The sequence below is a fragment of the Oncorhynchus tshawytscha genome, linkage group LG08 (genome assembly GCF_018296145.1).
Source record: "Oncorhynchus tshawytscha isolate Ot180627B linkage group LG08, Otsh_v2.0, whole genome shotgun sequence".
Lineage (NCBI taxonomy): Eukaryota > Metazoa > Chordata > Actinopteri > Salmoniformes > Salmonidae > Oncorhynchus > Oncorhynchus tshawytscha.
In genome coordinates this window covers 30,773,287-30,785,785 of record NC_056436.1, presented here as the reverse complement: position 1 = coordinate 30,785,785, position 12,499 = coordinate 30,773,287, and the positions used below count along the sequence as shown (strand labels likewise).

At 46.0% G+C, this 12,499-nt stretch overlaps 1 protein-coding gene across 4 annotated transcripts in view; it reads right to left on the bottom strand.

The window, feature by feature from the left end:
• LOC112256658 (formin) overlaps positions 1-12,499 on the bottom strand; it is a 106,625-nt gene that overhangs the window by 77,619 nt on the left and 16,507 nt on the right. For 2 of the 4 annotated variants that reach the window (XR_006083883.1, XM_024430060.2), the window contains exons 1-4: positions 8,577-11,186; positions 8,083-8,203; positions 6,147-6,208; positions 3,875-4,551 (exon numbers count right to left, since the gene is read on the bottom strand). Coding sequence is in view for 3 of the 4 variants with exons in the window: in XM_024430060.2 (XP_024285828.1) it covers positions 3,875-4,551; positions 6,147-6,208; positions 8,083-8,203; positions 8,577-10,511 (2,795 nt within the window). In the remaining variant the exon portion in view is untranslated. Of the gene's footprint in view, positions 1-3,874; positions 4,552-6,146; positions 6,209-8,082; positions 8,204-8,576; positions 11,187-12,499 lie in introns of those variants that run through there. The other 2 variants (XM_024430058.2, XM_024430059.2) reach the window with 2 other exon arrangements.

Below are 12,499 nucleotides of genomic sequence, written 5' to 3'. Positions count from 1 at the left end.
AGGTAGCAACACATCCGCCACACTGATCCTCAACACAGTGGCCCCTCAGGGGTGCGTGCTCCATCCCCTCCTCTACTCCCTGTTCGCTCATGACTGCACAGCCAGGCACGACTCCAACACCATCATTACGTTTGCCGATGACACAACAGGGGTAGGCCTGATCACCGACAACGACGAGACAGCCTATAGGAAGGAGGTCAGAGACCTGGCCGTGCGGTGCCAGGACAACAAACTCTCCCTCAACGTGATCAAGACAAAGGAGATGATTGTGGTCGACAGGAAAAATAGGATCGAGCACGCCCCCATTCTCATCAACGGGGCTGCAGTGGAGCAGTTTGAGAGTTTCAAGTTCCTCGGTGTCCACATCACCAACAAACTAACAAGGTCCAAGCACACCATGACAGTCGTGAAGAGGCCACAACAAAACATATTCCCCCTCAGGAGACTGAAACGATTTGGCATGGGTCCTCTGATCCTCAAAAGGTTCTACAACTGCACCATCGAGAGCATCCTGACTGGTTGCATCACTGCCTGGTATGGCAACTGCTCTGCCTCCGACCGCAAGGCACTACAGTGGGTAGTGCGAATGGCACAGTACATGACTGGGGCCCAGCTTCCTGCCATCCAGGACCTCTATACCAGGCGGTGTCAGAGGAAGGCACAAACAAATTCCAAAGACTCCAGCCACCCTAGTCAGAGACTGTTCTCTCTGCTACCGCAGGGCAAGTGGTACCAAATCTAGGTACAAGAGGCTTCTACCCCCAAGCCATTAGACTCCTGAACATCTAATTAAATGGCTACCCAGACTATTTGCATTGCCCCCCCCTTTTACACCGCTGCTTCTCTCTGTTGTTATCATCTATGCATAGTCACTTTAATAACTCTACCTACATGTACATATTAACCTAAAAACTCACCGGTGCCCATGCACATTGACTCTGTACCGGTACCCCCCTGTATATAGTCTTTTATTTTACTGCTGCTCTTTAATTACTTGATACTTATATTTCTTATTCTTATCCGTATTTTTTTAAACTGCATTGTTGGTTAGAGCCTCGTAAGTAAGCATTTCACTGTAAGGTTGCATGTGACTAATACAATTACATTTGATTTGATTTTACTTCTTGGGAAAAGTGGAATAGCTAGGGGACTTCTCAGTACAAATTGTCCTGTGCCAGAGATAAACAATGTGTGAAGCTGTTTATTTGATGTTTACTTGGGCTGTGCAGTGTTTACTTCCATATTTTGATTCATGGCAGAAGTTTTCTGGAGTGAGAATTTGCAGAATGCAAAGAAAACCGACTTCAATTTCCGCTTTTTAATAAAAAGTCAAATTTATGACTGAGGCTTCTGAAAATCGTATGATTCAAGTGTCACTGGGTTTGAGATGTGAGGTTCCAGCACTAAAGGAGCATTTCAAATAAACTACAAGGAAGACAGGATGTATTCTGTTTCCTCTGTTGCTGGGTAACGCTGAAAGCAAACAGAGAAGGAGTCTGATGATGTCTCTCTTTGTACAGAAGCCTCCCAGAGTTCAGCCTTGCTCTGCCACCTTTACTTTCCATTCCTCTTTTAAATCATAGAAGAGAACTATCCCCTGGGTTAGACAGTGTGGCAGCCTCAGGCTCTGTTTGATAAGTGATCCGGCCGTCTCTGATAACACAGGGAGGGGAAGATGAAGTCCACCATAACTCAGTCTGTATATAGGCAAGGTCAGACAGCCTCACAGGCAACAGGTTCACTGAGAGAGGTTCATCAGGACCCACCTATGTGAGGCAGACTTACTGTACGTATAACACAGGTCATGTTAACCTTTCAATTAGAGTTTATCTACTGATAGTAATATGTAATGTTGCATGATTTAGCAACTTTCTATAAGGGATCCCTTTGTAAAATGTAATAGGCCTACTGCCTCTGTAGATGTACTGTATCCATACTGTATGGACTGTAGATATTAAAAATATATATATTTTATTTAACCTTTATTTAAGTCAGATAAGAAAAAAATATTATTTACAATGATGGCCTACCCCGGCCTAACCCGGACGACGCTGGGCCAATTGTGCGCCGCCCTATTGGACTCCCAATCACGGCCGGATGAGATACAACCTGGATATGCCTTATCTGTGTTTGTGTTCATGAGTTTCTCTCTACTGTCAAGTCATGAGGTCAGGGGTTGGCCGGCCGGGGCTGACTCGTTCAGAAAGGAGACATTTTTACCACGGTGGAGACAAAGGAAACTCAACAAACAGATAAAAAATGGGTCCTCTGATCCTCAAGAGGTTCTACAGCTGCACCATCGAGAGCATCCCGACGGGTTGCATCACTGCCTAGTATGGCAACTGCTCAGCCTCTGACCGCAAAGCACTACAGAGGGTAGTGCGTACGGCCCAGTACATCACCGGGGCCAAGCTTCCTGCCATCCAGGACCTCTATACCAGGCGGTGTCAATTGTTAAAGACTCCAGCCACCCTAGTCATAGACTATTCTCACTGCTACCGCACGGCAAGTGGTACCGGAGTGCCAAGTCTAGGTCCAAGAGGCTTCTAAACACCTTCTACCCACAAGCCATAAGACTCCTGAACATCTAATCAAATGGCTACCCAGACTATTTGCATTGTCCCCCCCCCTTTCACGCTGCTGCTACTTTCTGTTATTATCTACACTATGCATAGTCACTTTAATAACTCTACCTATTACATACATATTACCTCGACTAACCGGTGCCCCCGCACATTGACTCTGTACCGGAACCCCCTGTATTTAGCCTTGCTATTGTTATTTACTGCTGCTCTTTAATTATTTGTTACTTTTATTTCTTTTTTAGGGGGGGGGGGTATTTTTCTTAAAACTGCATTGTTGGTTACGGACTTGTAAGTAATCACTGTAATACTTTCACCTGTTGTATTTGGCGCATGTGACAAATACAATTGATTTGAAAATGTTGGCCAGCTGGTCATAGCTGAAATACCACAGCAATCAAACACATAGACAGAGACTCAATTAGAGTCGAGTGTGTCCATTTGGGCCCAATTTGCTATTGGCTACCCACAGCGGTGGGGAAAGTATCTGTCTGGGACAGCCAAGAGGCTTTATCCAAGAACATAATGATACTCCCAAAAATCTTCCCTTTAATTTCATACTGCCTTCACAGGGACCCATTCAAATAACTCCACGTAATGGGCTCTGACTGACTCCAGCAAACTGCAGAGAATCAATGTTGAAAAATGTTGGGAAAATACATCTACGTAAAGTCATCTACATCTACAAAGCCTTCCACAGCAGACAGCATTTATAATTGACTGGACCATGCATGTATTGACATGTAATCCCTGTAAAGCACAGTTAACTATGTCTTCCCTATTACAGCTTCCTCATGAAGCCTGCTCTGTATATGCAGCGAAATTGTGTGTATTTTGACATTTGTTCATTGACCTGGCCTTTTCGAAAGTGTACTGTATTTACCCTCATAATGTCTATCCAGAAACGTGTTACAGTTAATAGTCCTGTTTAATGCTGTTCAACTGTAAACTTTATAGCAGGCATGTAACCGCTGTGGCCCACTCAACCCTCCCCCATTAGGACCAGAGAGTGTGAACCACAAGTCAACTTCCTCTACCAATCCAGCCATAGCAATACAAGGCCATAAAGCTGGGAGCCTGGCATCCAGCAGTACAAACCACAGCCACTGGAAATGTGCTGAAACATCTCACTTGGGCTCCTGTCCTCATCCAGGGTACTAGTGTAGGGGCGGTCAATCCAGCCTGATGTTTTACTGTATTAGAGTGTCTGTGTACCTGATGGAAGTGCCATAGAGAGGAGAGGGAGAGGGATATAATAAATCTTGTGAATGGGCTATAGAAGAAGTAGGTACTTATTGTCCTGGATCTGTATCCTGGTCCAGTATAGAGGCTTCATGGGAGTGGCCGGTTCCAACGCAGGCTTCCTTGGGGCCTTCTCTGCTACCTGGCCGAACCCAAACCCAAATCCTCCCCCAGGAGGAGGAGGTGGGCCGCACCCAGGAGGAGGGGGAGGAGGAGGAGGGCCAGCTCCAGGTAACCCAAGGGGAGGGGGAGGTGGGGGACCAAAACCTGGGAGGGGGGGTGGAGGCGGTGGCCCCATGTTGCCAGGTAACGGGGGAGGAGGAGGTGGAAGCAGTCCTATTTGGCCAGGGAGCGGAGGAGGAGGGGGAGGAGGAGGAAGAGGAGGAGGAGGTGGGCCAGGCAGTCCTCCATGCAGACTCAGGTTGATGGAGTCCAGGTTGAGTTTCTTAGGCACGTTCTGGCTGGGGCTGAGACCAGACCGGCTGGCCTCACCCTCGGGGGTCCTGAGGAAGGTCTCCCTGTCTGTCTGGATGCAGACGTTACGGAAAGTTTTGGGGGGCAGGTCGTCCTCAGTGGACACACAGGTCTCACGGAGCTTGCCCCTCTCAAGACCCTGGCTAAAGGCCTGGTAACGGTCTGTATGCAGCTTGCTGATGACTCCCTCCAGCCGGGACACTGACACAGCATGCTCCCCACGCACCTGGAAGATTTGGAGCTCAAAGTCCGTCTGTGTGGAGCAGGAGCACAGAGATAAATCAGAAACATCCCACTCAGCCATATGAAACAGAATCACATAATGTTGGGCTCCACAAAGACCCCTGGGTGACTCAATGAGAGCATGTGAGGGAAAATGGCCATCGTTACCTTCATTTAATTAAATTAAGTGATTTATAACATCATGCCCACTCATTTTCATTCCAATCTTTCATCCCCAACAGAAAAGTACAAAAACTGACAACATAATGAAGAGCTAATAAGCTGGATGTTTATTGGATGTTTCAAACATCAACATAATCCAGCCAAACTTGAGGAAAAGTGAAAAGGAAACCATTTTGCAATGTATCCGACACATGTTTCTTGTTAGCATGGGGGTCAGCAAGGAAAATGAATTAGGCACGTTCCTATCCTTTCTCATGGTTTAACTACATGTTTATGAGTGTCAATACGATGGCTTGATGCAAGGGATTAGAGATAGATGGCAGGATAACATGCAGAGGAAGACCTCTACACGCAGAGGATGTCATCTATAACTGCTGAATCAGCACTGCTTTAATAATAGTCATTTTCAGACACACTTTCCAGAGACAATTTGCTCAGGTAAGGTTGTTGTTCAGAGAAATTGTTCCATAAATATGGTTAACAATCTGCTCTATGACCCTCTTACTCATCTCAGGCTGTTCTTGGAACACAGAGGAAACATAACAAATAAATGTGACTACTCCTCTGAGACCTGTGAGAAACTATTTCAAATACTGCTTTCAATTGCATCACCTTGGCACTGGTGGCTCATTTGAACAAACAATGCATTATGGTGCTTCAGCAACAGAGCAGAATCTGCTGAGTTTAGAGGGTGAACTATATACTAGATCTTACAAGAAATAATGGAGACATTTCCCGTTGGAAAGAGACAGGTCAGTAAATGAGATCTTTGGGTGCATCCATGTTGTAAACTGTGATCTTATGTCATATGAGGAACTGCCAGGAGCTTCACATCTGGAACACATCATGACATCACAGCTTCCTCTCTCAATGATGACCTCATATCAAATGTGACTGGGATGTCACATTTAAGACAGGATGAGTCCTACTGTATTTGAGGACTATCATTCAAACACATTTATATCATTGTTGTGCTGTCAATATAAAACCTTGTGCCTGACAACAGTGCTATGCCACAAAAGTGTGAGCCAATTCATGAGATGCTTTGGTTGAAATGACCATTTGAATGAGTCAAAGGAGACACCAGACCCATTTAAGGCCAATAATATATTTAGATAGAAATGCAAGGCTGTCCATTTCCTATGGTGGTGAAGAGAGGTGTGTAACCACACTTTGGGCCATTGAGACATTCTCAGACATCAAGCCTGGAAAGTCCAGTCACTAAAGACAAAAGTTGGCTTTGCTTCTGTGGCTGATTGGTGACATCTAGTGTCACTGAAGAAAACTGCAGTGTCCTGGGTTCATTAAGTATTAGTTACTTTGTTATTACATGCGGACAGTAGGACATGGTGAGGCAACTGCATTTGGTTGAAACAAACCCCAGCACTGAAATCAGTAAGAATGATATGTAGTGAACTGTTTAAAACAAAGAGGATAACTTACATGTAATTTCTCCAACTCCTCTTTGCATTCTCTCTTCAGCTGCAAGAGGGCAGCCTGGTGCTCTGGAAGGGAAAAAAGACATCCACTTACTATAGCTAGAACACATGACAATGTGAGTGCTCAGGACCTCAGACTGAAGGAAAGGTTCACCTTCCAATAGGACAATGACACTAAGCACACAGCCAAGACAACGCAGGAGTGGCTTCGGGACAAGTCTCTGAATGTCCTTGAGTGGAACAGCCAGAGCCCGGATTTGAACCCAATTGAACATCTCTGGAGAGACCTGACAATAGCTGTGCAGTGACGCTCCCCATCTAACCTGACAGAGCTTGAGAGGATCTGCAGAGAAGAATGGGAGAAAGTCCCCAAATACAGGTGTACCAAGCTTGTAGCGTCATACCCAAGAAGACTCAAGGCTGTAATCACTGCCAAAGGTGCTTCAACAAAGTACTGAGTAAAGGGTCTGAATACTTATGTAAATGTGATATTTCAGTTTTTTAGTTTTAATAGATTTGAAAATAATTCTACAAACCTGTTTTTGCTTTGTCATTATGGGGTATCGTGTGTAGATTGATGAGAGGAAAAAACGATTTAATATATTTTAGAATAAGGCTGTAACTTAACAAAATGTGGAACAAGTCAAGGGGTCTGAATACTTTCTGAATGCACTGTATGCCATTAAAAGAGCTTATTTAGGAAACTAAACCAATCTGTTTTCAATGTCCTTTCTGTTACTGTAAAGGATACTACATTTTCAAAGACTGCTTTATTTACTTTGCCTCATCATCTCACAGTAAACTACAGTAATATCACGTATATATGGCCAGAGTATGTGAGAATAAGAATGTCTTCGACATTCGACAACCACATAAAAATATGTTTTTTTGTCAGCTAATTCTGCAGTGAACCATATAAATAGCTTCTGAAAGTATGAACACGTTAGATACCTCAGCGGTAAAGCTATTAGAGCTAAACAATCTGCTGTAAAGGGGATATTACAGTATAATGTCTGGTGGTTAAAGTATTCAAGCAATTTGTGAGAACAAACCAATAATTATGCAGTTTCAAGGCTAGTATTCTGATAGAGTAAAAGCACAAGAGTTAATGGTAGGCTTACAGCTCATGGTAAATGGTGTGTGTGCTGTGTGGAACAGCATGGGTGTGTGTCTACAGTAAATGGATGTGCACACACACATAAACATGCTCTTTGTTGTTTTTATCTAGCTACCTATCAGCTTGGACCTTTGCTCAGCCTTCCAAACTCCATGAGCAGTGAGATGGCCTGAAATACCTGCCACATAATGTCTCTGCTACAGTACAGCAGGTTCTAGGCTGCACAATGTCTCTGCATCTAAGACATTAAGAGAAATGAGCATCTCCCTGTAACGTAGTTGGATCAGCCTATTTAGAGTCATGTGTGCCTTTACCCTATTTGTGTGAGTATTCATCTTCAGCGAGAGAGAGAGACAGAGAGAGAGACATAGAGAGAGTGTGAGAGAGAGACAGTGTGTGTGAGAGAGAGAGAGAGAGAGAGAGAGAGAGAGAGAGAGAGAGAGAGAGAGAGAGAGCAGTCATCTAAACATACAGCAAGCAGCATTACCGTGGAGGAAAGGTTACAGTGAGTTCCTGCTTTAAAAGGATTTAAAGGGTTTTCTTACACCCTGTAACTGGGCTTAGCTGGCTGTACAGACACCAGCAGGGCTGCACTACTTGTTTGTATCACCTCTCAATTAGATTAACCAGTCAGGTTAAGTAAGGAGAGCACCTGCCCTGGATAAAACAGGGTGGAGGCACTCATGATCAGTAGATTATCTTATCTTGTGAAACGTAGCTAAGGCAGATAACAGCATACAGGTGTTTCTCAATAAGAGATTGTATGATATTACAGAAGAGGTGTAGAGTAAGTGGAAAGCTCCAGGATGGCACAGGTCCTTACCTGCCTCGGTGTACCTGAGCCCCACCTTCTCCTCCTCATCCTTGGGCTTGGGCGGGGGCCAGATGGCTTGGAGCCGCCCGGGGGTCCGGTCCTCACTGTCTGCAGGGGAGGTGACCTCAGACTGGGAGGAAAGACAGCAGATGATACCTCAGTTAACACAGAACATACATAGAAACTGTACACACTCTCCAAGGCTTACAGTACAGTCGGTGCCCAATCTGACTGAGAAGTCAACACGTGATAAGATATGAGACCATCTCAAATCAAGACTATCCCCAAAGTTAATACCCTATGAGATAATATCACTTTAAAGTTACAAACATATTGGTTTAGTCCTGTCTGCATTGCATATGCCCAAGAAAACACAACATCGCTTTACATTCATAAATGTCAAAACCTTGGTGATCTGAGAAAAAAAAGAGGATGAATAGCGATCTCTAAAATACAACATACATACGGAATACAGCCTTGAGTTAGACACAAACAGTACATACGTTAGACTCTGCTGGACCTTTTTGCTCACTGCTGCTAGGACACTTGGACGTTCTCTCACAGATGGATTTCAGCAGCTCCTTTTCACTTCTGTTATTTTCCTTGACAGCCTCTAAATCCACAGGCTCTTCTGTATCCTTTTTAGCAGGTTTGGACCTCTTGAAGGTGTCAAGTGTTGTGTGTGAAGCTTTCCTGCTGTCTGCTGGTTGGGTGATGGGGATGTGCTCTGGACCCTTGTCTGTCACCCCCTCCTCCCTCCTCTCCGGGTCCCTGTCTGGGTCTGGCTTGTCCTCGGCCTTGGTACCGTCTAGGTTGAGTAGATGGCTGATCTGCCCTAAGAGATTACTCTTGGTCTCAGACACAGGTTTGGGCTCGGTACGTTTCTTGGGGGTGCTGCTACTGGAGGTGATCTGCTCAGGGAGGTTCTTGATTTTGTTGATGCTCTTCTTCAGGCTCAGCAGGGCCAGGTCAGTGTCTCTCTGTTTGATCTCAGACACTGTCTCCCTCTCCTCCCCCACAGCCCCCTTCTTCAGAACCAGCAGCCTGCTGAACAGGGCAGGAATTTCGAAGGAGGGGGCCTGGCAGGAGGCTGTGCCCCTGGCGGGAGACAATGTGATGGAGGGCGGGTCTGTATCGGGCCTCCTAGTGGCAGGCATGTCGCCTTGGTCCCTGGGCGAGACAGAGACAGGAATGGCACTTGGCTGGCTGTCAACTGGGGACTTTCCAGGGACATGCGTGTCAGGCTGCTCCTCCAGGCAGGGGGAAGATGGCTCTGCTGCTTCAGGTGGCCTGGAATCAGAGAGGGCGCAAGGGGAGTCGAAGCAGGGAGCATGCTCTCTATGCTCCTCAGTTCCAGTGTTTTCCGACAATATTTCCTTCCTCTGTCCAGTATCTTGGTCCGCTGGCTGTCCTGACGGAAAGGCAGTGTGGTCTGCTGCTGCCTCCGATGTTTGGGGTTCTGAGGTCAAAGACAGGTTAAGAGGTGAATACACTGCAGGGTTTCCAGCACACACGTCAGTTAGGCCCAATACCTCCTGGCTGATGCTGAAGCCTTTGGCTACTTTGTGGTGATGATGGCTGGACCCCTCTGCACCCATGGCTGCTGCATCCACACCCACCTCCACAGGCCTGGGATCAGTGGATAGGTACGTGCTGCAGCCGTCTCCAGGCACTTGTGGTTTGGAGACAGAGGAGAAGAGACCAAGATCTGTCCCACTGTCAGATCTGCCCATAATCCTTCCAGAGAACAGAACAGAGGTGTCTTTGAGGGATCTTTCCACAAGACTTTCTGGCTTGAACACAGGCAGCTCTAAGTCTGTATCAATGGCACCTCTCACTGGGCCAGCGGGTGGCAGCTGACCAATGTTATTATCGTTCACTGTCCACTGGTCATCGTCAGGTGGGAGGGACATTCCAGGGGTGTCATGCTTGTCTGATTGGCTGAGGCTGCTGATCCCCTCCTCATCTTCCATTACTGTGTCGCTGCAGATCTCCACCCTAGTGACCTGGACCAGATCTGGGTCGGCCATGGACACAGACACTTGGCCTGGGTTAGGAGGAGAGGTCACCGAGCTACTCTTCCTACTGGACTCATTCTCCCATGATTCCATCCTGTCCTCCGTATCAAGGAAGGTGGCCTCTCCATTATGAAGAACCTCACGCCTACCCCTCACATCTCCCCCCACTCGAAGTCTGTCATCACTGATAACATCCAGAGCACTTTGATCATGAACCCCTGTGAGATAGTTATCTTCATCAGACAGGGTCCTGAAAGCCGTCAGCACCGCAGTCTCTCCCGCCAGCCTCTGAGGCTCAGGCTTGTCCCCACGTGTAAACATAGTGGAGATCTTACTGCGGAACGAACTGGATTGCTGCTTCCCCTGACCGTTAGAGCTATTACTTACACTGTCCATTTTCACAGAACCCTTAACTGTCATGTAGCATGTACTTAGACCAGTGAACTCCTAGCCAGCAGGTAGAGGCTACCCGAGCACAATGTGTCCATTCAGGGTGTCACAAAAGGCTCATCTCTACACCAAGAGGAACCTCGACCTGCCAATTTGTGTTCCACTTCTACTGGTTTCAGTGAACAAAAAGGCCTTTGTGAGGACAAATCCCCTAGCTCTTCTTAACCTCTCCAGGAAGGCTCCAGGTATAACCCCTGCTCTCCTGTAATCCTGTATGGCAACACAAGACCCTGCTGTGTTGCATATAGATCACTATCTCCAATCACAAACAGCCTCGACTCCACTGTACGTTAAATGTCACTTCCAGTGATGTAAAGCCGAGTGAAATTCCAATGACTTTCCCGGTCAAGTCAAACTGTTCAGAGGCAGGAAGCATGTCCTGGAATAATCTCCCTGGGAATCCAGGAGCAACTCATTTTCAGTTTCTCAGGAAAACATTAGAACCCGTTTTAAAAGTTATTTCAGGGTGGTCTGGAAGGTTCCATTTCCCCTCTATGTGTAGGTAGAGAGACCTGATTCAGAGCAACTGTCTGAGTTGCCCTCCTGGCGTGGTTCTTTCCCCTCTTTCCCTGTGTCTGTATGTGTACAGGAGAGCTCTGTGTTCCTGAGAAAAGCCTCCAGGTTGGAAATGGTTGAAAATGTGCCTTGAAAATGTGCCTCACTGGTCTACCCGGTCTGGCCCCGCCTCCCCCCCTCCCTCCCCTGCCCTGATCTGTGGCGGCAAGCAGAACAGGTGTCTGATTAGTCCATCTTACTTCCGCAAAATATCAGTGACAGGTGGCTGGAGCTCTCTATTGCTTAGCACTATCCTTTCTTAGTGTATTTTAAACAGAGTGGGGCTGCTAGCTAGTTAGCTAGCTAATCTCCTGGTTGGTTAGGTGGACGGTGGAGGAGGTCCAGCCCAGTGTTACAGCTGACAGTGCTCTCTATACTATTAATGCTTCAGCTGTGGGAATTAGTCAGTCTGGAACTGCTGCTGCTGCCCAGCCCTGACCACCACTCCAGCACTGCAATCTTGTGTCGTCAGTAGCCTCGCTAACGTCAAGGGGCTAACACTGCTACAGTTTGCTGAGAGGAAAATAGGTTTTGATTCCCTCATCTCAGAGTGTGAATGTCATTAGAAAATATTAAGGTTGTCTTCACACTAAATCATAAACTGAACACATACATATACACACATTCGTTTTCTAGTACAGTGAGTTTATAGGAAGTTTACACAGACAAGTAACATTGTACTCTGTCTGTAGTCTACAAAGCCTGCTGCTTCAAATACGATGGGTTCAAAAATCTTTCAAGCACCATGCCCCCTTTATATGAACACAATGTGCACTTTGACAGATCTTAGCACAAAACAGAGCACATAGGCCTGAAAAGTACTTAGTGAAATTAGGGCTACTTGTTCATTGAGCTTTCAGACGGAACTCAAAGCCCTAGTAAGGCCATATTTGGCATTAGCAGCCAAAGTTCACTCCTACTGCATTCCTCCAGACACAGATTAAGAATGACAAATTGTTGTCAAGGTGATTTAGAGCCCCATACCAAACCAGACATGAGGTTTGAGTTCAAAGACAAAATGTTTGACATTAATAATACATACCTGTAATCATTAATAATCTATTAGATATTAAATAATCATATGTATAATGTATTAGAAAATACTATTGTATTTAAACATAATGTCTCTAACTGGGATTAAAATAAATCCACAGATTGTCAGTCAGAGGCTCTCAGTCAAGCCTGGAGCGAGGCGTCCTGAGCCCTGGCCCATTATGTAATAGCATTGGCTTTTAATTTACTCAGTGTAAATATATCAGCTAACCGCATAGCCAGGTCACAGCTGGATTTATGCTGTACTGTGGGCTGAGAGGAGCTGAGTCACAATGACAGACAGTTAGAGGAGGGTCCTTTTACAAATACCACACTGATCACAATGGCTTGAAAAACAAGTCACCCCAATG